Genomic DNA, 26,706 nt, shown 5'->3' with positions numbered 1-26,706 from the left:
TAGAGTTCAGTTTTTTTCTAATGTACTTTTTTATTTCAACTCCAAAAAAATATTTAAAATTTATTTTTATTTTATAATTAATTGATAATAATACATTTTAGTTATAAAAATTATAAATTAAACTTTTTTTCTTTTAAAACTTTCATAAATTCTAATATTATTTTAAATTCAACCATTATAATATAAAAATAATATTATATAATATTTAAATTAACAAAATAAAGTACATCATCGATGAAATTGATAGAATTTTGTTTTTTTTTATCTTTTCAATCATTACAATTTTTTCGGTATCAATTTAACAACTATGTTAACGATGAATTAAACTAATAATTGTATAATAATCAATCAAAAATGGTCGCTAATAAATCTATTGTTATATAATTAATAAATTAGCTACAACAAATCACGTTGTTACTGTAAATTCATATATTTTGTAGTGGATCTTTTTGTTGTTGTAAATAAGCACAAATCAAACAAAAGAAAATGAATCTGTTGGAGAGTATATTCTATACTCCATAATAGCATAATATCTTTGTAAATATTGTCTAATATCGATAAAGACAATAGTAGATACTAGGTTACGTGCCTTAAGTCATCTTCCTCTTTGTATATATATATGCCTCGATCATCAGCACATATCCGTTACCGAATCTGAATCAGGTCTACTCCAAGGTTAAATCCGTTGAGCGAGTGAACACGGTGATGCGTGGCAGAGAGCAGCAGACACCGCAGGTGGCTTTTGCAGCTCAGCGAGGAAGGCTTGTAAGTGAGGATAAATCCAAGTTTGTATGTACGGTTTGCAATAAAACCAGACACACTGCAGAGACGTGCTTCCAAGTTATTGGATACCCAGAGTGGTTTGAAGAAAAATCGCAACGTGGTGAACGCGGCGGTAGTCGCAGAGGTCGTGGAGGTCGTAGCGGAGGTGTTCAACCTCGTGCTAATGTTGTCGTAGCTCAAACTGCAGGTGAAACCAGCGCTGAAGCAGAGCGAAGTGGATACACCGGTTTGAGCAATGAACAATGGAACACACTGATGAAGATCTTGGACGAGAAACAAGGGACCGCTCCTCGTTTAAGTGGTAAGTTTTCTTCTCATGACTGGGTTCTTGATACAGGAGCCTCGAACCATATGATGGGGTATGGTGATTTGTTGTGTAATCGCAAGTATATGCTGCCCTGCAATATCGGTCTTCCAAATGGAAAACAGAGTATGTCTCGTGAGAAAGGGACAATGGTTTTTGATGCTGATTTTGTGCTTAAGAATGTGCTGTTTGTTCCAGATCTGAGATGCAATCTGATATCATTGCAAGTTGCTAACATGGGATGTGTCATACAGGACCGTACAACGAGGAACCTGAGTGGAGCGGGGGAGCTTAGAGATGGACTGTATTTCTTTCATCGCTTACCGAATTTTCAAGCTTTGCATTTGAATAAAGATGGAGCCAAAGTGGTGTGGCATCAACGCCTCGGACATCCATCTAATGGTGTTTTCGATTTGCTTCCTCTAGTTGGTAGTAGGAGTAGGGATTTTTCCGTTTGTGACACTTGCTTGAAAGCTAAACATTGTCGAGATGTATTTCATTCAAGTGATAATAAAAGCTGACGAAATTTGACATGATCCATTGCGACTTATGGAGACTGTATCGAAGTCCAACATTGTGCAACTCGTTTTATTTTCTGACAATAGTTGATGATCACTCAAGGGGAGTCTGGGTGTTTCTTCTTCGTGATAAAACGCAAGTTAGAAAAACAATGAAAAACTTCATGGCAATGGTTCTACGACAGTTTGGGAAGAATATTAAAACTGTACGCAGCGATAACGGAACTGAGTTTACTTGTCTCACCACAGAGTTCACTGAACAAGGCATATGACATGAGATGTCATGTGTTGGCACACCACAACAAAACAGCCGGGTAGAAAGAAAGCACAGACACATTTTGAATGTAGCTAGAGCGTTGTTGTTTCAATCATCTTTGCCGGTAAAGTTTTGGGGTGAAAGTGTTTTGACGGCAGCGTATTTGATAAATAGAACTCCATCACGGCTGCTTAAAGGAAAAACGCCATATGAACTGATTTATGGAAGTCCTCCTTCGTATGATAATTTACGAGTCTTTGGCTGCCTTGCCTTTGCACACAAGCAACGTCGAAGTGGGGATAAGTTTGAGTCTCGCAGTTGACGATGTCTGTTTGTCGGATATCATTTTGCAAAGAAAGGATGGAGTTTATTTGACTTGGAAACCGAAAAAAATTTTGTTTCCCGTGATGTGGTTTTTGTCGAAGATGCATTTCCACTTCAAGATAAGCTTCTTGTAAGCTCTGATGATCACAATCTGGTTGCTTGTGATTTCGGTCTTCCTGTTGAAGACGAAACTGATATCTCACCTGCTCCCATGAACGTACAAGTGGGTACCGAACAGGAGAACACAGATGACAATGTCGTCATCATTTCGACGCCAACACCAGAGTATGTTGATGGGGACCATGACGTTGAACCTGACAATGTTATTCCGCTGTCATATGATCAGGACTCGGTTGAAATACCTCTTGTAGCAGAAGTTACAGACGAAGGACCTCCGGAACAGTTGGGAGGAGGGATGCGACAGAGAATGCTGCCTCGGAAACTGAATGATTTCTTGTTGAACACTATTCATCATATTGATGGTGAGTTTGAAATTGCTTTTGACGAAAGTATGGATGCAACGAGTTTTCATCCGATCTCTCATTATCTTGATAGTAAACGATTCTCACCTGCTCATCGAGCGTTTTTGGTTGCCATCACTACAGAGACCGAGCCGATATTTTTCAGAGATGCCGTGGATCACTAGGTATGGCGTGATGCGATGCAGAGTGAAGTTGGTGCTATGGAGCTTAATGACACTTATGATGTTGTAGAACTTCCGGCAGGGAAAACAGCCATTGGGTGCAAATGGGTATATAAGATTAAATATCGTGCTGATGGAACAATTGAGTGATACAAAGCTCGTCTGGTTGTACTTGGCAATCGACAAATTGAGGGTGTGGATTACTCTGAGACGTTTGCGCCAGTAATAAAGATGTCAACGGTTCGACTGTTTCTCGAAGTTGCTGCAGCTCGGAACTGGGAGTTGCATCAAATGGACGTTCATAATGCATTTTTGCATGGAGATTTGGAAGAGGAGGTCTATATGCAACTACCTCCTGGTTTTCGTGCGGGTGACAAGAAGATGGTATGTCGTCTCAAGAAATCGTTATACGGACTTAAGCAAGCCCCGAGATGTTGGTTTGCGAAGTTGCGGACTGCTTTGATTGACTATGGTTTCAAGCAGTCGTACTCTGATTACTCCTTGTTTAGTCGAAGAAAAGGAGGGTCTGAGATATATATCCTTGTGTATGTGGATGATTTGGTTATTGGAGGAAATGACACTCAAGCTATCTTGGAGTTCAAAGAATATTTGGGCAAATGCTTTTGTATGAAGGATTTGGGTTCCCTCAAATATTTCTTAGGGATTGAGGTTGCACGGAATCTTGAAGGTATATTTTTGTGTCAACGGAAGTATGCTCTTGACATAATCACCGAAGCAGGGTGTCTTGGAGCGAAACCTGCTACGTTTCCGATTGAACAACAACATAAACTTGCCTTATCAAAGACACCGTTTCTTAAGGATCCACTGCGTTATCTTCGTTTAGTCGGACGACTGATTTATCTCCTTCCTACTCGACCAGACTTAACATATGTGGTGCATATACTCTCTCAGTTTATGCAAGCGCCTCAGGAAGCTCATTTGGAGGCCGCTATGCGAGTTGTTCGGTATTTGAAGGGAACACCGGGTCAGGGCATATTGTTGAAATCTGATTGTGATCTCGAACTGCGTGGTTGGTGTAATGCAGATTTCTCTGGTTGTCCTTTAACGAGAAGATCGTTAGGTGCTTGGTTTGTTACCCTTGGGTCATCTCCAATTTTTTGGAAGACAAGGAAGCAGAAGGTTGTCGCTCAATCCTCTGCGGAATCAGAGTATCGAAGTATGTCTCTTGCTGTTAGTGAACTACAATGGCTACGTGATGTTCTTATCGACTTAGGAGTTTCGCAATCACAGCCGATGGAGCTACATTGTGACAGTCAATCGGCCTTGCATATTGCTAGAAATCCTATTTTTCATGAAAGAACGAAACATATCGAACGTGACTGTCATACTGTTCGTGACGCTATTCTTGATGGCACGATTGCTACCAAGAAGGTCCATACAAAGGAGCAGCTGGCCGATGTTTTCACCAAAGCGTTGGGTCAGCGTGATTTTGAACGGTTGGTCGTCAAGTTGGGCATTTTCAACCCCCATGCTCCAACTTGAGGGGAGGTGTTGGAGAGTATATTCTATACTCCATAATAGCATAATATCTTTGTAAATATTGTCTAATATCGATAAAGGCAATAGTAGATACTAGGTTATGTGCCTTAAGTCATCTTCCTCTTTGTATATATATGTGCCTCACGGCTTGAGATTCAATACACAGAAATTAAGTCTCTAAACCTGTTTTACAGAATCAATAAAAACAAATTGTAAATTGAGGCAAACATTCATTTAGAATTTCTTATTAATTATGTAAATAATTATTACAATCTTAAACCTTATATTTATAGCTTCAAAAAATCCAACTCTTAATCTCATTTGGTAAATAGTTCTTTTACCAAGCCTAATAAGAAAACCATAGTATTTGCTTCCCATACTCCTTTCAGTGAATGCGCGTTTAGTCATTACTCTATGAAATCCACTAGACCCAGTTAGAGTTCCTTGGTTACTCTTTAACTCGTTAAGCAGAGTTCCTTTAACAGTTTTTGTCACTTATAATCAACATTTTTTTTATTGAATAATATGAGATAACGAGTTTTATATTTAATTATATTTGAAATCGAAATAAGAACGAGGAGCACTTGTTTGTAACTGTACCCAATTAAATGTTTTTGAATATGTAATAATATACTAAAAACGTGAACCCAATGATGATATATGATCACAGTACAGTGTACTTGTATCTTTTTCTCTTCTCAGTTCTCACATAGAAGGCACAAATGCATGTGCATGGCTTACGAGAAGGCCACGAAATGTTATATATTGTGAATAAGAGAGGTGAGGCGCATTTATTTTGTCGTTGAACGAATCATTATTATACTATTCTTAAATCATTTTCATGACAAATAAATAAATTGTTTTAGAGGTCCCGGGAGCCAAACGACCAATGTTGGGAAATGTGGTATTGGTGTATTCTTATTAATTTAGAAAGTCGAAGATGAAGGGATTGTGTATGTGGTTTTGATACCGTCGTGTGATAATACTGACTGATAAGATATACACACACATTTATATACTTATAATAGTATCTTATTTTCTATTTATCACTTCAAGAATGACACTGAAATTTAGGTTTTTGTTTGGACATCACCTTCACCTAATCTAATCATGTCATACGTATTAAAAACAAATATTTGGGACCTTCTTAATTATTATTAAATGCATGCAACATACTAGTATAACCTAGTAGTGTTGATTTTTGTCCCTTTTATGCACTGCATGTATAAAAAAGGCAAATGAAAACAATATATGAAATGTTAAGGCCGGGAAACAATTAATCATATATCACCTTCCTTGTTTAATACATTGTTTTTTATTTAGCTGGAATGAAGTAGTTAAAGCCATAGGGGCTCGCAAATACGACAATGGTCTCCAACTTTGGTTTGTCTCAACCATGAACCACCTAGTGGAAAGATTTTTAACAAATGATTGATCTCTATTAACTTTCAATAGTATGTGGATAAACTCTCGCAAACTCTCCCTAGTCACCACCTAGTACCTACCCTCGGCCGCCTCGCTCCGCCACTCGTCTTTCTCTTTCCAGGATTGTTTATATATTTTTTTTTTTTGAATGAATGTAAAATTGTATTCACCAAAAAAACGTTTTTACAATAAATGTGACTTTGGTTCTATAGTAGCCTATGTTATCCTACTACAGCATTACTGAATTTGTCTAGAAGCAAACCAAATGGTAAGCCCTTCATTGTATCGAGTGTCTACCTTGAGTCGTATAGAGCTGATACGGTTTCTAACAGTTTTGTCGATGAGATGAATGAGTCTTTATTTTGGAAGAGAAGGCTCGTTGTGGCGTCGTCTGTTTCTCTCCCTCCACACCTGATAGATCGTTGCTTGACACACATATCGGAAAAGAAAGGTCTGAATTCGGCCTTTCCCTGTGTTCTTGAGCAGAGAGACAATGCCATTCCAGTCGTTGGTGTAGCTTGTTCCAAGAAGGTGCTGAGTAAGAGCCTTCCAAACCGCCGAGGAGTAGGTACATGTGAAAAATAAATGATCCTGAGTTTCAAGTTGAGTCCCACAGAGACTGCAGTCGACATTCGCCCCAGCATTCCACTGCATCATTCTTTCTCCCGTGGATAGTCGATTTAATATCGCTAACCATGTGAAAAAAGAAAATTTGGGCGTCGCATTAGAGAACCAGACTCCTTTATGCCACTCGTGAACTGGTTTGATCTCTCGAATCATTTGCCAGGTTTCTTTCGTCACAAAGGTCGGTTTATAGGAATTACCAGGATTTAGCCAGAGAGGAATATCTGCAGTGTCTGCCCTGTGTCTCGATCTCAAAGCTTCGATCTCCTCCTCTATCTCATTGAGAATTGCCATACGGTGGTGCCTCCTCCGATGAGTTAGAGCTTCTTGAACTGTCGCATGAGCTGGAATTCCAAGGTCGATATACCCTCTTGGACCAGTGCGATCGAACAAACGGCCAAGAGAGCACCAGTCGTCATGCCAAAAGAGAGTGGAAGCACCATTGTGCATCTCTACTCTGTGAAACCTCCTCGCTATCTCTCTGTATTTGAGCAACTTTCGCCACATCCATGATCCTGACTGAGTACTGTCCTTAACCAACCAAAATGATCCGTACCGAAACAGCTTATACCTGAGCCACTGAATCCAAAGCGAATTATCTGAAGACAGAATTTGCCATACAAGTTTCAGACAACAGACCTTGTTGGCATCCAAGAGAGATTTAAGACCAAGTCCTCCCTCTTGTTTCGGTTTACACACATCCTTCCATGCCACTTTAGCCCTTCGCGGATTCAGTTCAGGGCCAGACCATAAAAACGCTGCACAGATCTTCTCCACCTCTGCAATACATCCTCTGGGAAGACGATAAGCGGCCATCCAAAAATTTGAAATGCTCAATAGGACCGAGCGCAGCAATTGCAACCGTCCCACAAAAGACAGAGCACGAGCTGTCCAAGATCGAATCCGAGATCGAATCTTCTCTAGCAGTGGCTCATAATCAGATTTCCCCATTCGCTTCGTTAAGAGAGGTAACCCTAAATAACAAACCGGGAGTTGCCCCATTCCAAGTGGAAAAGTCGCAAGGATTGCTTCTCTGTTCTGATCGGAAACCCCAGCGAGAAATAGAGTGGATTTTTCAATACTGATTTTCAACCCTGACCTTTTTGCAAACTCGTCAAAGAGTTTGATTGTATTCTCGATAGAACTTTGCTTACCATCCCCAAATATCATCAAATCATCTGCAAAACAGAGGTGGGTCAACCTAATGTTTTTGCATCCCGGATGATAACCGATTGTTCTATCTGATGCTGCTTTGTCCAACATTTTAGAGAGTACATCCATACATATAACAAAAAGGTATGGTGATAACGAACAGCCTTGCCGGAGGCCTCTCTTACTCTGGAAAAATCCTGCCAACTCCCCATTTACCTGAACCGAAAATGATGGAGTGGTTACACATAAACGGATCCAGTGAATAAACTTTTGCGGTAGGTTCAATGCTTGGAGAACATTGAGAAGGAAAAGCCATTGCACCGAATCAAAAGCCTTGGAAATATCTATCTTTATGGCGCATCTGGATGAGATTGAAGATTTGTGATAATCTTTCACTAGTTCCGTAGCTAACAACACATTTTCCATAAGCAGCCGGTTTTTTATGAAAGCAGACTGATTAGGAGAGATGAACTTAGGCAGGAGGTGCTTAAGTCTGTTCGCCACAATTTTGGAAATGACTTTGTAAAGAACGTTGCAACAGGAGATCGGCCTGTAATCCCGCATCTCAAGAGCCTCCTCTTTTTTGGGGATAAGCGGCAAAATCGTGGAGTTTAGCCCTTTTGGAAGAAAGTCTTTGATGAAGAAGGATTGAATCGCAGCAATGAAGTCCTCCCCCACAACAGACCAAGCTGCAGTGAAAAACTCCCTGGTATATCCATCCGGACCAGGTGATTTTTCCGTTGGCATTGAAAAAAGCGTGCGACGAATCTCTTCTGCAGTGACTTCCCCCACAAGCATTGCAGAATCCCCCTCATCACATCGGAAATCCAACAAATCGCATTTCTCCTCTGTTTCAATTCCCTGAAAATCCTCTGGTTCATGCGAGAGGAACTCTTTAAAGAAGCCTTCTGCTTCCTTCTTTATCTCATCTCCATCTGTGACAATCTCCCCGGTCGGTTTCCTGACTTCATGGATAGTATTTCTCAACTTTCAAACCTGAGCCGCACGATGAAACACTTTATTGTTCCCATCTCCCACATTTAGCCAGTGTAGTTTAGATTGTTGTTTAGGAAGCTTTCCTCTAAACCTGCAAGGAAGTCCCATTTTTCATACGCCTGAATCTCGTCTTCTATTGCCTCTTGATCAGGATTTTGAAGGGTTTGAGTCTGCTTTAGACATAGATCTTCATATGCGAGTTGAGTCCGTCTGGGAAGATCGCCCAGTTTTTCCTTCCCGAGAGCTCGCAAAAGAGGCTTCAAGCCTTTCAATTTCTTCAAAAATCAGAACATCGCCGAAGTAGAGACAAACAGTGGAGGAGTGGATTCCCAAAATCTACTTACCACCGGTAAAAACTGTGGGAGAGTGCTTAATACATTTGCGAATTTGAAAGATTTCCTGCCTTTCCTTGTTTCTGAGCCAAGCTGAATCCTTCCCCTGAGATGGTCAGAGCAGCCACCTGCTTCAAAAGTGCAATACGAATCTGCAAATACCCTGATCCATGCGCTGTTAACCAATACACGATCCAGTTTTTTGCAGACCAGACCTTCGCTTCTTTTGTTCGCCCATGTAAATAAAGGACCATGGTATCCCAAATCAATAACAGAACAATCGTTGGAGAGACAGCGTAGTTAGAGTGTTCTTCCCCCTCAAGAATCTCATTAAAATCACCACAAATTATCCAAGGCTTATTTCTAAACATTGGAGAGCTGTAGTGGTTCCTCAAATCTTCCCATAACAGTTTCCTTTCCTCCACAAAGTTCGATGCATAGACAAAAGTACAGAAAAATTCTTCCTCTTTCCCTTTCAACAGAATGGAAACCGTAATCAACTGAGCGCTTTTAAATACTGGAGTTAACCTCACATTTTCACTCCAAACTATCCAAATACGTCCCAGCCGATTGTACTCGTAATTAGACATAAGAGACCAGTCTCTAAACACAGAAGATGCAATCTGAGTTGATTTACTCTCCTTAACTCGCGTCTCAAGTAAACCACCAAACTGCATCGAAGAAGACTCCACCCACCGTCGGATTATGGAATGTTTAGAATGTTTGTTAAAACCGCGGACATTCCAAAAGAAACCCGACATCTAATTTTTCTTTTGGTTTTTCTTTTGGATCGAAATGGTCTGTTCTCCTAAAACCTTGTGAGAGGTTTTGGAAGCCCGAGGGAGAGAGGTTCTCATTCCCATTCCCATTCCAGTATTCTGAGTTGACTGTGAGCCAGAATCGGCGATAGGTTCTTTCTGACATTCGCCTTCTTCTAGCTCCTCCGTCTCATTATTTTGCTCACCTTGTGATTCGGTCTCTATTCCTCCATCATTGGTTAGGCTTAAAATAGCATAACGAGATGGAGAAGAATAGTTTCCTTTTTCTGATTTTGCTTCAGCAGATCTACCCACCTTGTGTGGTGATACAGCTTGCCATTTTTCTGAACCCATCTCCCTTATTTTCTCCCCCTGATCATTGTCACCCACAAAAGCTGGTATCTCTGCTACCACATCCTTTTCAGTAACTTCCTTCCGGTGCATTTTCTCTGCTGTTTTCTTTGACTTTTCAACTGTTAGAACCACATCCTCAACTCTGACCTCTGTCAAGCCTGTGTTACTCACTTCTTTTTGATTACCCACAACCTCTTTACGTAGGATCTTGATCGGACTAACAGGTGCTTTGCACATTTCTACTGTGTGACCCCACTTCTCACAGACCGAGCATCGAGGAGGGAGCCACGGGTACGAGAAATCCACAACAGCATCTGCATTCTTAAGCTGAAAGTGATGTTGTTTGGGTAACTCCTTTGACATATCTGCTTCAACAAAAACTTTTGCTTCTTCAAAGCTCTTACACAGTTCTGTGTCTGGGTGGAGTCTTCTGGGAACTCCCACTGCACTGGCAAGAAAACCGAACCCCTCCCATGAGAACATCGAGTGAGGAACATTTTTGATAGTAACCCACATGGGGATGGTTTTGATCTCTGGTTGAGTTTCTTCAATGATTGGTGACCATTTAGAAACCACCATTGGAATGTCTGCAATATTCCACATACCTCTTCTTAGCACTCTTGCCCTAACTGAAGCATCTCGAATTCTGAATTTCACCGACTTAGGAGACAACTCATAAACATCTATCTTAATCGATTTATCCCCGAGAGGCCAGATTTTGTTTACGATCACGTGTATTTTGCGACATGGGGTGCCGTTGATAGGAAGCTTCCCACCAACAAATCATCCCAAAGTGGTACACCTTCTTGTACCTCCATCGGGACAATAACCCTTTCTGATCCTTCGATTTCTGAAACCGTGAAAGCATGTTGCGACAAACTCTGCTTTTTTGTTACCACATTTGCCCATGACCCTTTCTTCTGAACATCGACTGGCTGGATATTTTGAGGAAGAGAACCTTCGGACGGCTGAGAAACTGGCGTAGAAACGAGCTCCTTTTCCGTCGACATGGCGTAGCCGACGGCCGGAAATCTACCGTGCGGCTGAAACCAAAACCCTAAATCGCTTTTCAAATCGCCCTCCAAATCGCTTTTTGATAATTCTTTTTTCTGATTTAGAGAGACTAAATGCTGCCCTTGGGATTCGAAACTTGTACCAATATATTAGGATTTGAAGCCATAAACCATTACACTACAACATATTTTTCTATTTTTATTTATTTTTAAGACAATTTCTTTTACCAAATAAAAAAAGATAACTTTCAATAGGATGAAGCACTAGATGCAAATTTCTAATCGAAATCATACTACAATGTTTTTCATTAGATCTTGATCAAAATATTCAAAAGGTGGGATAATACGAGAGAATGGGTGGAGCAGAGATTCCACGTCCTAAATGAAGGAAAGGGATGGGGCAGTCTCTATCTCAGTGTACTTATTATCTTAGACCTCAAAATAAATTAAAAGTAAATGAATTAAATGCATACGAAATATACATATACATAAGATGAAATAATAAATTTCGCAGCTCGTGCCCATACCAAACTTTTCCAATAGACAACAGTTACTACAGATATGATCACCGTCACAGAAAATTATTTCCATGCAAATCATAACGGAAAGAAAAACAGAAAGTATTGGAATCCATGTAGAATTATTTATCGCACAAACGTAATATATAGTTTCATCTTTAACTAAAAATATATATAATACAAAAACTAATTAGAAAAGAACTTATGATGGCGATCAACAAACAGCAAAAATTCGTCAAAGATTTCGAATATAACTTGAAGGTATTTTTGTGATTCCAATCCTAGTCTAGTCTATTTCCTCAGCTTCGCCGGAATTATGGTCATTAACTCATTCCACCAAAAACGTTCAATATCATATGTGGATTTTGAAAAAAAAAAATTATAGTTTTTATATATTCAGAATTAGAAAACCGAATAATTCATTTCATCGAAAAAATAGCTTAGATGGGTTAGGTAATGTCATTCTATTTATGCAAAGTACTATGTACATTTTATTTTTGTAAACACAATCTACTTATAAACTATTTAAAAATGACATAGAATACGAAAATGTAAACACTAATATCTATCTACAGTAGATATTCAATGATGATAGTATGGTTTTATGTGGACAAAATCTTGAGGAAAAATCTGTCACCTCTACAGCTCTACATACGAAGATGAGTAAATATGATCAACACTAATCGTAGCAATATGGCGTAATGAGTAAATCCTCTTGATTTTGAAACAACTACTCCAAATTTTTTAATATGATATAATTTATTTACGAATGACCACTTTTTCATCATGTTTTTATTTTATTTTTATTTTTATTTTTATTCATCATGAAAATTATGGACATTCGACTCATAATCTTCCTTTAGTATTTAGAGTCAGCCTTTAAAACTCTTCGTTTTTAAAAAATAATCTTCCGGTCTAAAGAGAATTTTCATTCAGAACACAAGGGAATTAACCCACTTTCTTCACCCTGTTGGAAGATTTAAATCTTTAAAGATATAAACTTAACTATATTTTACTTTCTGCATTTTTTTTGTATACTAAAGATCAGTACATACTATATGATATAACCGACTAGATTTCCACGCGAAGATACTATTTTGTAAATTAAATTAAACTCTTTCTTCATGGATTGGGTGGTCAACTATGAGAGAATATTTTAATTTAAATGTTACCAAAGAACAAAACATCATTCTTCAATGTACCAAAACACGGTGGACACAGTCACCATTCGAACTTTCATATAACTCTAATTTCTATGTCCTTATTCATTGGTTCTACAAAATAAGGCTGTAGTGTAACATTTTATATATATGTACATATATCTGTGTGTGACACTATTGAAAAGTTTTATAGTACTCAAGTGCTTACATCATCTCGTACAGAGCTTGTCCCTAGTTCTGCTATGGCATCTTACCGTGTCGGAAATATTACAATTGTTTCTTAAGAACACGAAATAACACACACATATCTATAGAGCATATTTATTTATTTATTTATTTGGTGCAACCTTGGATTAAGTGGTACTATGCTAACATGTAACGTAATAGTATTTCTTATAAGTAAGAGATTTTGAGAATGTTGAATAGATTATGCTGCTCAATAACGGTAACTCACAATGATTTGCAGCAGCACTTAGAAAACTAGGATTTGCTTTCAATCTACTAACTACTATTTAAAACCACTTGTAGGTTATAGAAACTATATAAGTAACTATATATATAAGAAACTATCATAAAAATGCAGATGTATATGTACAATAGTATGTGTACATAGACGTCGAAAAATATATTTGTCTGTATATATGTGTAAAATATAAAAAATATGGGTTGCTAGGGAAGAAGTCAAGAGAGAGAGAGAGAGTATAGATTGCAATGTCTGTCCTTATCTAGCAAGTAAAATCTAAGAGGTGTGGACAAATTACTAGAGATTTAAACATTAAAGACTATGCATGTGAATTTTTCTTAAGTATTTGCATATAAAATAAGAAAAGCTATTGCTTTTATAAGAGGGTTAAGCTTCTCAAACTTGTATAAAATTCCTCAAACTTTTAACAAAATTGAAACTCCCACACTATAATAGATAATATATATCAGGTGAAAGAACTCAAACTTTTAACAACATTAAATTTCCACCCTCTAAATAGATAATATTTCATGTGAGTCCATTATTTACTGATATTTATATTTGATTGCTATACTTGTTTCGGTAACAAAATAGCTAATCATTTTAAAATTATGAGAAGATTGACAAAGTGATGGTAGATTAGTGGTTTATACTGGTTGACGAGTTCTCTTATAGGTCCAAACCAGAGATTATCAGACTATTTTAATTTAGTTAGTGAAATGATGCTATAGTTCAGATCTATCAAATCTGAAAAGATCGATTAAAATCTGGATCACTCTAGTTATGAAAAAAATAAATACAAGGAAAAAGAACCAATATATGCATAAATAATTAGAGAACTTGGTTAATTAAAAATAAGAGGAGAGAAGGTATGAAGAATGGTCAAAGACAAGAGCATAATGGTCTGCCCAAAAACACTTTCTTGGTGTCAGCCTCAGAGCTGAATTGAAAGCACTGAAAGCTCCTTTTAGTCATCATGTCTTTTTCCTCCAATCTATTTTCATTTTTTTCCTATTATTCTTACAATTTCGATATTTTTAAGTTTTAACTAACTATTTCTCAGTATAGAGAGAGATGTATGATAGATTAAATGAAGCATCTATTATCATTTCTACTTCTAGTCCTAAACCTATCTACGTGGGCACAAAATCTTCGAACCAAAATGATAAAAGTTTTCCAAAGTGCACTGTTTTTTTTTTTTTTTAATTTGGCTCTAATATATGCCTAAGTTGACCATTATGCTAATTGCTACATGGAGATATTGAACAAATGATTTCTATAACTAATGACCATTTTTTAACTAATTAGGAGGGATGATCAGGTTTAGGGCCTTTAGACCCTAATCTCTCCCATAGTCTCTGGGATTAGCTTTTGTTAATACTTTATAACATGGTGTAAAGTATCTCTTCCACCAAAAATCAAACTAAGAGCACAATAAAACTAACCTCTACAATTAACCACTAGCCCACATCATTTAATTTGATGGTGATGAAGAAATATTTTTAATTATTTTTTAATTCATTACATAAAAAATAATCAATTTCTGATGGAGAAAACAAATTCGTTGTTAAAAAGTCTTAATGATGGTTTCCAATTCTAAATCATAGGAAATTAATAACCATTAAAATTCTGTCCACACAGTTTTCCGATGTAATTAAAAGAAAAAATTATTCCAACAAAATCCATAAAAATACATTAGAAAATTTCAGATATTTATAAAAATATATAAAAAAAATTGTACAAAATTTTAAAATTCTTTGTACAATATATTGTGAAAATTTAAAACTGGGAAAATTAAAATATTGTCAAAATATTAGATTCAAAATTGAAAACATTAAAATCATGAAATTTATGAAAATTAATTTTGAAAATATTTAAAACTATGAAAATTTTCAATAAATATTAATATCATACTATAACAATCATAAAAGTAGTTTAACATGTTTTGTTAATAATAAAAAAAAACATTATGAAAATAGATAATTACGAAAATTTGTTTTATTAACAAAATCATCACAATCAAATAGTGAAACAACATTTATAAAAACTTAATACTATATAAAAATAATTCCATACATAAAAATTATAAAAGTTACTTTTTTAGAGATTGTAGAGAGAATTGAGAAAGAACTTGAATATATCTAAATAACAATTTAGAGAAATAAATGGACACGAAAATGAAAGTAGAAAAAGAGGAGTGTCTCATGGAAATATGGATTATTGTAAATAGAGATTTGGTGCTTTATTGAAAATTTCCAAAAAAAAATTAAAATCTAGTGAAATTAACTATCTTTTCCCTTTCCTTTTCCCACCCTCGTCCCTCTCCTCCACACCCGTTCACAATAATGTGTGTGTTTAGTTACGAGTTACTTATCCATTTACATGTTTTTTTCCTGATTTTATATTTTGTTATTTTAAACAGATAAAATTATATTGACGGAGAAAACAAATAACATAATATTTATTTGATGATGGATGCCATCCAAAAAAAAAAAAGAAAGGTGAAATTTGTATTTATTATTTAATCCTCTGTTTTATAATGTAAGTTGTTTTGGCAGTAGAATAATGAAAATTTTAATTTTTTAAGAAAATATTATTTAATATATAAACTAAAACTGTTTTAACCAATAATGAAAAAATTACATAATATAATTGGTCACACAATATCTAATAAAAGTAAAATTGTATAAAATTTTTAGAACAACTTATATTATGAAAAAAAAAACATCCAAAACAACTTATATTATAAAACAGAAGGAATATTAGATTTGATCGATATCCGTCCCTAAACCGAAAATATAATACTGGAACAGTGGATCGAATAACAAAAACATATATGTTAGATAGAACTTCACATTAAACATAGTTTTTTTTATAACTCATCCATAGTATATAACATGTTCACTTTTAGAAACCTAAAATAATTTATGAATGTCATAAATGTTAAATAATAACGATACAAGTAGTATTACTATTTATCACTATTGATTTTCCCATCAACTTTCATCCTCCAACATCTGCGAAGCTGAACTTAAGGTTGAAAGATGTCTTAAGTATTACTATTTATCACTATTGATTTTCATAAACGTAACATCACCATTTGTAGAGAGATGTCTTATTAGATCCTAAATATATTATCACGATTTCGATTTTGATTTGACTTACAAATATCATGGTTTTTTCTGATTATGGTTGTATATATAATCCATACACCCATGTATGTTTTGAGTTTTGTACGTGTAAATGTTTTCGAGTTTTCGAATATTAAAGATACACTGCAATACTGCATCTATATAAAATTAGAGCATGGTTCGATGAATGAACAATGATCGTCTTGTAGACATGTACATATGTAATGACATCTTTTTTTGTACTCTTTTCTGGCTTACTTAACGTACACACTAATAATATGTTGAAGGTTTTTTTTAAGCATGCTTAAATTGTTTAATTTGCGATAAAATGGATCATGCTTAAACATTTGTGGAAGTTTTCTCAGTCCAGTGATTGACTAAGTGTCCTTTAATTATTCTACACTAGGAAATCTACAATCTAATTCTTAGAGAATGTAAATTAATGAAAGCAAATTTACAAAAGATTTTCATTGTGGTGTAACTAGAATTGTTCATGGTAGTCCAACATTTCAAAGGTAAAATTATCCATCACAATCATTATAAATGTAAAACCATTTTTAATGGATCTTTGTAACCGGATAGAATTGTTTGTTGAAGAATTGTTTTTTTTTTTAAACTATTTTCATAATTTACAGTAGGTAATAATATTTGAGACGTTAACAAAATAATGAGTGAATCATACTATTGTAATAAAAATGATTTAAATTCATAACTGGCAATTAAAAAAAAATAATGGTTTCTTGGGTATATATGTAATTGCGGACTACAAAAGATGAACTATTTTTTAGTTTATTTTGACATCAAACCAATGTTTTATTTTAACTAATAAATTTATATGTTAGGTATTGAATATGTAAAATAGACTGGGGTTTTGAACTTTAAAAAAAAAAGAATAAGGAAAGAGAAGAGTAGGGGTGAGAGAGTAGAACTTAAAAGTTAAAACACATGTACAAAAGAATCAAAGAAAGAGGTACAGTTTTCGTTAACTGACCACTGAACTGAAAATAAATGAATGTGTTGGTAAAAGGAAACCCAAACTTTATTTCATAGGATTTGAAATTAAATCAATTTGACAGTTTTTTGTCAGGAGAAAAAAAACACTTATTAAAAAAGTATACATTAACTTACATATGATTTTCAGGTAAATAGACAGTTTCTCATTTTGTGTAAAACCCAATAATGATGAATAAATATGAGTATGTTCTCTACATTAACTATAGTCAGAATTATTGGGTGACATAGTCGTATATAGACCTAACAGAAATTGGTATTCTTGGAATACGATCTGGTCCGGACTAACAGTAGATTTTATCATTATTCAATTTGTAATATATTATGTGTAGCTTAAGTGATTTTTGAGCTTTACTTGAGGATAATCGAATTGTTAATTAATGAATGTGCCAACTTAAAAATCTGGTTTATAGTTCAATTTGGATAGGATACATATATAACGACTAGGAGATGGAAAGAATATATCAAATTCTACCACTACTACAGTGTTCATGTTGTTAGACTCATGAAATCCATTTGTAAATACATGCACAAACATAAGAATATGAAAACTGAAAATTGTTCTAAATTATACTATTTTAACTTTAACTTGGTGAGAAAACCCCTGTATATTATTGCAGATCTTACATGAAAAAAAAACAGATTGATGTATTTCTATTTCTTCAACAATTATATATACTTTATTATTATTCTACTAGTGTAACATTCTATTTTACTATTTCATAATGTTAAATCAAATAGCATACAAACTTATACATGACTTACATTTTGACATATAATATCAAATTAAAATAGTGATATATATCTAATAAATAATAACAAATACATAATATACCATTTTCTAGAACTAATTAAAGTGAAATTAAGCTATTATATATAGTATATTAAATATTAAATAGAAACATGAGTATTACTTCATATAGAAATTTAACGTATAAAATGTTTTAAAAAAAAATTATAAAACAGAAGGAGTATTACCCTACACTTTACAGTTGTGAAGATATTTTTTTTTTCCAATCTCTACTAATATTAAACAAAACGATTACATAAAATAATTCCATATTCAAATTTATTGAATTTCACTAAGTCAAAGTAGATCATGCTTAATCGCAATTGGGGCATATACTGTCCCAAAAAAAAAAAAAATCAACTGCAAACAAAAATAAATGATATCTAAGGTATCAGGTTTGCTTACAGTTTTCAAGCGTCAGAAAATGATATGATTTTCACTTACTTGAAAGAAAAAAAGGTAAAGAAAACAAAAATAACGTTAGGTAAGGCCAAAGAAGTAAAGAATTTCATTTCTTATCTCCATCCAAAATAAAATAAATGAAAAAAAAAAGATGCTTTGGGGAATGGATCTATAAGCTAGTTATTATATAAAGGAGGATAGATAGTGAGGGTTTTCTACCTTCTTCTATCTAAAGGAAGTCTTTACACACCAAACAAAAAACAAGAGAATAGAACCCAAAAAAAACAAAACGAAATAAAACCTTTGAGAATTTAGAATAAATGGAAGAACATCTAAATCCATTAGCTGTGACTCATCTTCTTCAACACACACTAAGAAGCTTATGCATCCACGAGAATTCTCAATGGGTTTATGCTGTCTTTTGGAGGATCTTGCCCAGAAACTATCCTCCACCCAAGTAAGCTTATGATCAAAATCGACCGTACATACATACATATATATATAACAACGATAAAATTCTTGCTTTTCTTTACCAAAAGATTTCGACTTTCTTGTTATTCGTTTCCTTTGCTGTTCTTCTGTAGTTTTTTTATGTTATTATTCATTGATTTTTGGGGGAGCTTTTGTTAATAGTATATTAGTATCTATCTAATTTCTTAAGAAAAAAAATATTTCTGATATTTTTGTGTTGTTTGCGAGTAGATGGGATGGTCAAGGAGCTTATGATAGATCAAGAGGGAACAGGAGAAACTGGTACAACTAAAACAACATAAACCAACTTTTATTTATGTATAAAGATTTCTTGGTGTATTAATTAATAACAAAGTTGTATGTTAATTATTGGCAGGATCTTGGTTTGGGAAGATGGATTTTGCAACTTTGCAGCTTCTGCCGGAGAAATGAGCTCTGGCGAGTGTAGCGGCGGTGGTGGCTCGACGGCTTACGGAAATAGTGATTTCCAACAATATCAAGGGCTTCAGCCTGAGTTGTTCTTCAAGATGTCACATGAAATCTACAATTATGGAGAAGGGTCTGTGAGGATACTATACACCTTTTTTCACCTAAAGTTAAAAGATTTTTACACAAAAAAAAAAAATCTCTTTTCTATAGTTTTTTCTTTTCTCATATAGTACGTACTTACATTATTTTTATTTTGGGTTTCACTTTTTTTGGTTAACCGGTTATTTTTGGACCCAAGTCCATACTATTTTGATACAAATTTTCTTACTCAGATTTTATATTCATATTTATGTATATGTAAATAAGTTTGTTTTAGAAAGTTATGAGTCAAACTACCTCTTTTTTATTAAGTCAAAGTTTTTGATCCATAACTTTTTTATAGGTTTGAACATAACTTGCAAAGTGTTTTAATAAAAAAAAAATGTTTAGAGGAGTATTACATCGCTTTTGTCTGGTAAAGGTAGGATTTAACTAATCATTTTCAACGAAATAAAGTATTATTATAATAGTTGTTAATGAATTTAATTATTCTCTCTAATGATTGAGGTATTATTAAATTTTGTGCAGGTTGATAGGAAAAGTAGCTGCAGATCACAGTCACAAGTGGATTTACAAAGAACCTAATGACCAAGAGATTAACTTCTTATCCGCTTGGCACAATTCTGCTGACTCAGTAAGCATATACTTATAATACACGCCTTTACATACACACAACACATGCATGCTTACCGTTTTAGAAGAACAAAAATAGCAACTAAAATAAATGAAATTTACACACAAACAAACGTCTTTAAGCATTTATTTTAACTATTAATAATTGATTTTATGTAATTATGCAGTACCCTAGGACATGGGAAGCTCAGTTTCAGTCTGGCATCAAAGTATGTTAAATTCTCCAACTTTTGTTGCTTAATTACATGTACATACATACTTCCATAAATGCATTATCATATACATCTACCTATTAAAGTGTATATCAATATATATAATTACATGAAAATGTTTCTGTAGACCATTGCCTTGATTTCTGTTCGAGAAGGTGTTGTCCAGTTAGGAGCTGTTCACAAGGTGGCTCTCTCTTCCCCTCTCTCTCTCTCTGTATACATAACACACTTTGTATATACACAAGCTGATATATTTCAAATGTTATATTAAAGGTGATAGAGGATTTGAGCTATGTTGTGATGCTACGAAAAAAGCTGAGCTATATAGAAAGCATCCCAGGAGTACTTCTTCCTCATCCTTCCTCTTCTGGTTACCCTTTCATCAACGCTGCTCCTTCTGACACGTGGCACTTCCCCGGAATAGCTCCTCTACCGCCGCAGCCTGATCACCACCAACAACATTTCTACCACTCTGACCACAACCACCGTTTAATGATGAGCCACCACCACCACCAGCCGCAAGCAGGAGGAGTTGCACCGCCTCTACCACTTTCGATGAAGATAACACCATCGATGAGTAGCCTGGAGGCGCTTCTATCGAAGCTTCCGTCGGTTGTACCTCCGGGGACGCAGCCAGGGTACTTCCCGTTTCACCATGGTGCTAAAGAAGAAATGAGTCAAGAAGACCAAAACGCTGCGTTTAGGGTTGACCGTAATGATTTGGTGGGTGAGGGTAGTAATAATAATAACAGCAATAATTACAATACTAGTAATGATATTTATAACTATAACAATAATGGCAGCAATAATAATTACGATAGAGAGAATAAGATCGGTGGGTTTCTTAGTGAGGATTATTAAGTCTAGCTAATAAATTCTCTTTTTTCGTACAATAAGTATAAATTGTACTAAGAATTTTCCTAGTCTGACATTTTTAATTCTTAGAATTTATTAGTTTTCTCTTAGTTGGCAAAATAATAATATTATTTTCTCAGAATCTTTGTATTGTAGCGGTATGTATGTCTTGTTTCTGACATAACATTTGTTTTAACGGTACTTGTGTAAATTTTTTGCAGATTCCAAAAATATTAGGTAAAAATTTTGTTAACTGAGAAAACAAATGTTTAAAAAGTAGATATCGAAATAGATACATATTCTTCGTTCACAATGGAATTTCTAATGTTCTGCTTCTGCTTCTATGGACTACAACCGAATTTCCTTCTATATTTCCTCACCCATCATAATATTATATTCCTTCCATTTTATAAAAAGTGTCGTTCTGACACTTTTTTTTTGTTTTTTAAAAAATGTCGTTTTAGAATTCTAATGTAAATTTTGACATAAAATACTATTTTTAATCTCAAAAATAAATTTTGAAAATTAATTATAAATATAATTTTAAGAATTATTTTCTGCAAATTAATAAGTATTATCGAACTAGGTTTAAGATCAAGTTAATAAAACTCACTTTTATTAAACTTTAGGAAAACTCACTCAAAAACCTAAAAGATCAAAACTCAAAACTCATAAGTTATGCCACACATTGGCATCTCCTTATATAGATGTTTAGCTACTCCTATACCTATTAGAATAAGGTAATTAGATAACTCCTAGTTTCCTTTTCCTAGACTTAACTCTTTTAGGAAACATAACATAAAGAATCTTCTAGAAACTTTGCTCAACAAGCTTCTTTCAAGCTTACTCCAACAATCTCCCCCTTAAGCTTGAAATCTTCTCTAGTCACCTCTTTGACTCCAATGAGATCTCTCATCTCTTTAAACTTGGTTCTGCCAAGTGCTTTAGTCAGAATGTCAGCTTTCTGTTCTGTTCCCGGAACATGTTCAACCAGTATCTGCTCGTTTTCAACGCATTCTCTAATGAAGTGATACCTTCGGTGTATGTGCTTACTCCTACCGTGAAACACTGGATTTTTAGTCAAGGCTATAGCTGATTTATTATCAATCCGAACCACAGCCTTTTCACATCCTGATCCAATGACTTCTTCGAGTAACTCCTGCAACCAAATCGCTTGCTTAGCTGCCTCTGTTGCAGCCATAAACTCTGCTTCACATGAAGATAGTGCAACAGTTTCTTGCTTCTGTGAGCACCATGTTATAGGACAGTTATTGATGTAGAAAATATGTCCTGAAGTGCTTTTCCCATCGTCTAAGTCAACATTGTGACTACTGTCACTATATCCAACCAGACCAGATGCATTTGCTTCTTCAAACTTCAAACCGTATTTTAAGGTTCCTCGAAGATACCTTAGGATTTTTTTTAAGGCTATTCCATGGGATTCTTTTGGATCCTGCATATACCTGCTTAGCACTCCGACACAATACGAAAGATCAGGTCTTGTATGAAGCAGGTATCGAAGATATCCTATGTTCCTCCTGTATTTCTTTTCATCGATGCTTCTTTCTTCAAGTGCCTTACTCAGATTTAAACCCGCATCCATCGGTATATGCACAGCATTGCATTCGCTTAACCCATTCTCTTCAAGTATTCTCTTTGCATATCTCTCTTGGTTTAGTGTGATACTATCTCCTTGTTGCATCACTTCTATCCCAAGGTAATATGTCAGTCTTCCCAAATCACTCATCTCAAAACGCTCTGCCATGCCCCGTTTGAACTCGAGAATTAAGTTTAAAGAAGATCCTGTGACAAGTCAGTCGTCCACGTATACAGCTACAACAAGAAGTAAACCCTTTTCTTCTTTTCGGTATAAAGAAGGTTCCTTCGAACACTTGTTGAATTTCAACTCCCGAAGGATCTGATTGAGCTTGTTGTTCCAGGCTCTTGGTGCTTGCCTAAGTCCATAGAGAGCTTTGTGTAGTTTGTATACCTTGCCCTCACTTCCTTTAACTTCAAATCCCTCAGGTTGATGCACATAAACTTCCTCCTTTAATTCACCGTGTAAGAACGCTGTTTTTACATCAAGATGATGTACTTCCCACCTGTTCGAAGCGGCTAGTGCAATGATAAAACGAATTGTTTCAATTTGGGCTACGGGAGCAAATACTTCATCGAAGTCAATACCAAACCTCTGCACATAACCCTTTGCGACAAGCCTCGATTTATACTTATTTATGCTCCCATCAGAGTTGTGTTTTATCTTAAACACCCACTTAAGTCCAATCACTACAAGAAAACAATCGTTTTCCAACGGTCCATTATGACGGTTTTCAAATCGTCGCAAAATTACAATGATTTTACGACGATCTTACGTCTAATTTTAAAACCGTCGTAAAACCGTTGTATAAAAAAATCGTCGTAAACTCGACGTACAATTTACGATGACTTACGACGATTATACATCGATAACGAGAGATTTGCTAGTAAATGTAAAATCGTCGTAAATTCGATGCAAAATTACGACGAATATACGACGACTTCATTTCGATGTACATATTACGATGATTTTACGTCGAAAAAGAAGTTAGGTGAAAAACATTTAAAACATGTTTACCTAACAATTGTAGATGAAATATTTTATCGCAAAATCGTCGTAAACTCGTCGTAATATTATTGTTGAATGTAAAACCGTCGTAAAAAGTCGTCGTAAAAGCGTTGTAAAGCCCGAAATTTTCCTATAAATAGATCTTCATTCCTTCATTCCTTCATTCAATCACAACACATCATCATTCAAACATAAGAGCATCTTCATCTTGGAGACCCATTGTAGGTCTCTTAAATTTTAGTATAGTGTTGTAAATCCTTATATATTGGGTTGTCCATTGCTGGAAACCCGAATTAAGAGTTATATTACTTTGAAAAAAAGAAGTAATAATATTATAAGGTTAATTTACTCCATTCAAATGGCTAGACGTGACACAAGAGACTACCTCCTTTATTGTCTAATCAATAAAAAGAGATAGTATTTTGAGTTTATTTTCAAGATGTCTATATACGAGCTAAGAAGTTGGATGTATATGCGTAAAGATTCAGATGGGGCGTTGACAGAAGAGTTCAAGAACGGGTTAGAAATATTTATGTATCAGGCTACAAATATGGAGAGAACGAAAGATAGTGGGAAGATGTTTTGTCCTTGTTTGAAATGCAAGAATACGAGGTATACACTAACCAAAACCGTGTGGACGCATTTATTAAATAGAGGGTTTATGCCGCAATATTTTGTTTGGTATCTACATGGAGAAAGATATGGCAGTAATACTCATGGGAATGCTGGTAGTAGTAGTAATTATCAAAGTCATGTTGATATTGATGAATCGAATTATGGTCATCAGCCTAATCAGTATCAATATGACCAAAGTGTAGATCATGATAGGATGCACGAAATGGTGACTGATGCATTTCATGAAACGCATACGGGTAATGCTGTTGAGGAACCTAATGTAGATGCCAAACGATTTTATGATTTGTTAGACAATGCTAATCAGCCAATCTACGAAGGATGTAGAGAAGGCTTGTCTAAATTATCGTTGGCAGCTAGGATGATGTCAATTAAAACAGATCATAACCTGGCTGAGGTTTGCATGGATGATTGGGCTGATCTTCTGAAGGAGTATCTACCGGAGGATAACTTGGCAGCGGGAACATACTATGAAATTCAGAAGTTGATTTTTAGTCTTGGTTTACCTTCTGAGATGATAGATGTATGTGTTGACAATTGTATGATTTTTTGGAAAGATGATGATCAGCTGGAGGAATGTCGATTTTGCCAAAAACCAAGATACAGGCCGCAAACTGGTGGGCGTAAAAGGATATCGTACCAACGTATGTGGTATCTCCCTATAACTGATAGGTTAAAACGGCTTTATCAATCTGAAAGGACAGCTGCATCAATGAGATGGCATGCGGAACATACACAAGTAGATGGAGAAGTTGTTCATCCATCAGATGCAAAGGCATGGAAACACTTCAATATGGTATACCCAGATTTTGCTAAGTTCAAACGGAATGTCTATCTTGGTCTGTGCACTGATGGTTTTAGTCCATTTGGTATGTCTGGTAGACAATATTCATTATGGCCAGTAATCATAACTCCTTATAACCTTCCTCCAGATTTGTGCATGCAAAGGGAATTTCTTTTCCTAAGTATTTTGGTTCCAGGTCCAAATCATCCGAAGCGAGCTCTCGATGTATTTATTCAGCCACTCATACATGAGTTGAATCAGTTATGGTATACTGGCGTTCGTTCATATAACTATTCTACGAGGAAAAATTTTACTATGCGGGCTGTGCTTATGTGGACAATAAGCGATTTCCCCGCTTATGGTATGCTATCAGGATGGACTACACATGGGAGGCTATCTTGTCCTTATTGTCTTCATCGAACTGTTGCGTTTCAGCTAAAACATGGTAGAAAAACTTGTTGGTTTGATTGTCACCGGAGGTTTTTACCGGATAACCATCAATATCGGAGGAACAAGAGGTTATTTATGAAGAACAAAATTGTACATGTCCCTCCACCCGTTAATTTAACAGGAGCTGATATACAAGCGCAACTCGATCATTGGAGGGCAGAAGAAACAGTAACTCGTGGGGGAAACTGGCACACTCCTGCAAATATGCATGAAGGTTATGGAGTTCATCATAATTGGTACAAGAAAAGTATCTTTTGACAACTACCTTATTGGAAAGATCATCTGCTCAGACACAATCTTGATGTCATGCACATTGAAAAAAACTTTTTTGATAACATCATGCATACAGTTATGAACGTAGCGAGAAGAACAAAAGACAATGGTAAGTCAAGATTGGTCTTGCCTGATTTATGCAACAGAAGTGAGTTGCATCTACTGAGAAACGGGAAAGCATCAGTTCCTGTATTTCGGTTGAGTGCAGATCAAAAGTCCGCATTGTTCAGATGGGTTTCTTCTGACGTTAAATTTCCTGATGGATATGTCTCTAATCTTTCCAAATCTGTTGAGAAGGGGGTAAAGTTTGCTGGGATGAAAAGCCATGACTGCCATGTCTTTATGCAACGATTATTTCCATTTGCATTTGCTGAACTCTTGCCCAATAACGTCCATGAAACTATTGGAGGCATTGGTGCTTTTTTTTGGGGATCTTAGTACACGAACATTATCAGTTGATGTAATATCACAACTGGAATTGGATATTTCCAATCTTGTTGGCAATTTGGAAAAGATCTTCCCACCATCATTTTTTTGATGTTATGGAACATCTTCCTGGTTCATCTCCCCACACGAAGGAGAGTTCGGTGGACCCCGTTTCAAGTACAGGGGAATGTATCCGTTCGAGCGTTTCATGAAGCATCCTTAAAGGTTAAGGCCAGAAACCTAGGCTAAAGTGGAAAGGTCCAATTGTGGCGGGGAGCTTGGACGCAGAAGACTTCGCACTTCCCCTCATACAATTTGGACCGAAGTACCACACACGCCAAAAAACTACTTCTCTCATTGTATGATGGAGGAGTGGCCA

General features: G+C 35.5%; 1 protein-coding gene and 1 pseudogene across 1 annotated transcript; one reads left to right on the top strand and one right to left on the bottom strand.

Annotated features, from left to right (window-relative positions):
- Positions 1 to 5,990: 5,990 nt before the first annotated feature.
- Positions 5,991 to 10,979, bottom strand: LOC112087882 (annotated as a pseudogene).
- Positions 10,980 to 18,697: 7,718 nt separating this feature from the next.
- Positions 18,698 to 21,298, top strand: LOC18009641 (protein RICE SALT SENSITIVE 3). The gene is made up of 7 exons (XM_006392126.2): positions 18,698 to 18,914; positions 19,160 to 19,210; positions 19,305 to 19,487; positions 19,985 to 20,090; positions 20,257 to 20,298; positions 20,429 to 20,485; positions 20,575 to 21,298. Exons 1-7 carry the CDS (start codon positions 18,778 to 18,780, stop codon positions 21,160 to 21,162), a joined length of 1,164 nt encoding a protein of 387 aa, XP_006392188.1. The 5' UTR covers positions 18,698 to 18,777; the 3' UTR covers positions 21,163 to 21,298.
- Positions 21,299 to 26,706: the final 5,408 nt, after the last annotated feature.

Source organism: Eutrema salsugineum, unplaced genomic scaffold (assembly GCF_000478725.1).
Source record: "Eutrema salsugineum unplaced genomic scaffold, Eutsalg1_0 scaffold_8, whole genome shotgun sequence".
NCBI classification, from domain to species: domain Eukaryota; kingdom Viridiplantae; phylum Streptophyta; class Magnoliopsida; order Brassicales; family Brassicaceae; genus Eutrema; species Eutrema salsugineum.
The sequence above is the reverse complement of the archived record's forward strand: the minus strand, read 5'-3'. Positions and strand labels throughout refer to the sequence as shown.

What these genes read in the sequence shown, in the direction of transcription:
- LOC18009641 (XM_006392126.2), top strand. Translation starts at nt 18,778, where the DNA reads ATGGAAGAACATCTAAATCCATTAGCTGTGACTCATCTTCTTCAACAC. An exon ending in AGAGGGAACAGGAGAAACTG is followed by an intron (nt 19,211 to 19,304) that starts GTACAACTAAAA and finishes AATTATTGGCAG; the next exon opens with GATCTTGGTTTGGGAAGATG. An exon ending in AGTTAGGAGCTGTTCACAAG is followed by an intron (nt 20,486 to 20,574) that starts GTGGCTCTCTCT and finishes GTTATATTAAAG; the next exon opens with GTGATAGAGGATTTGAGCTA.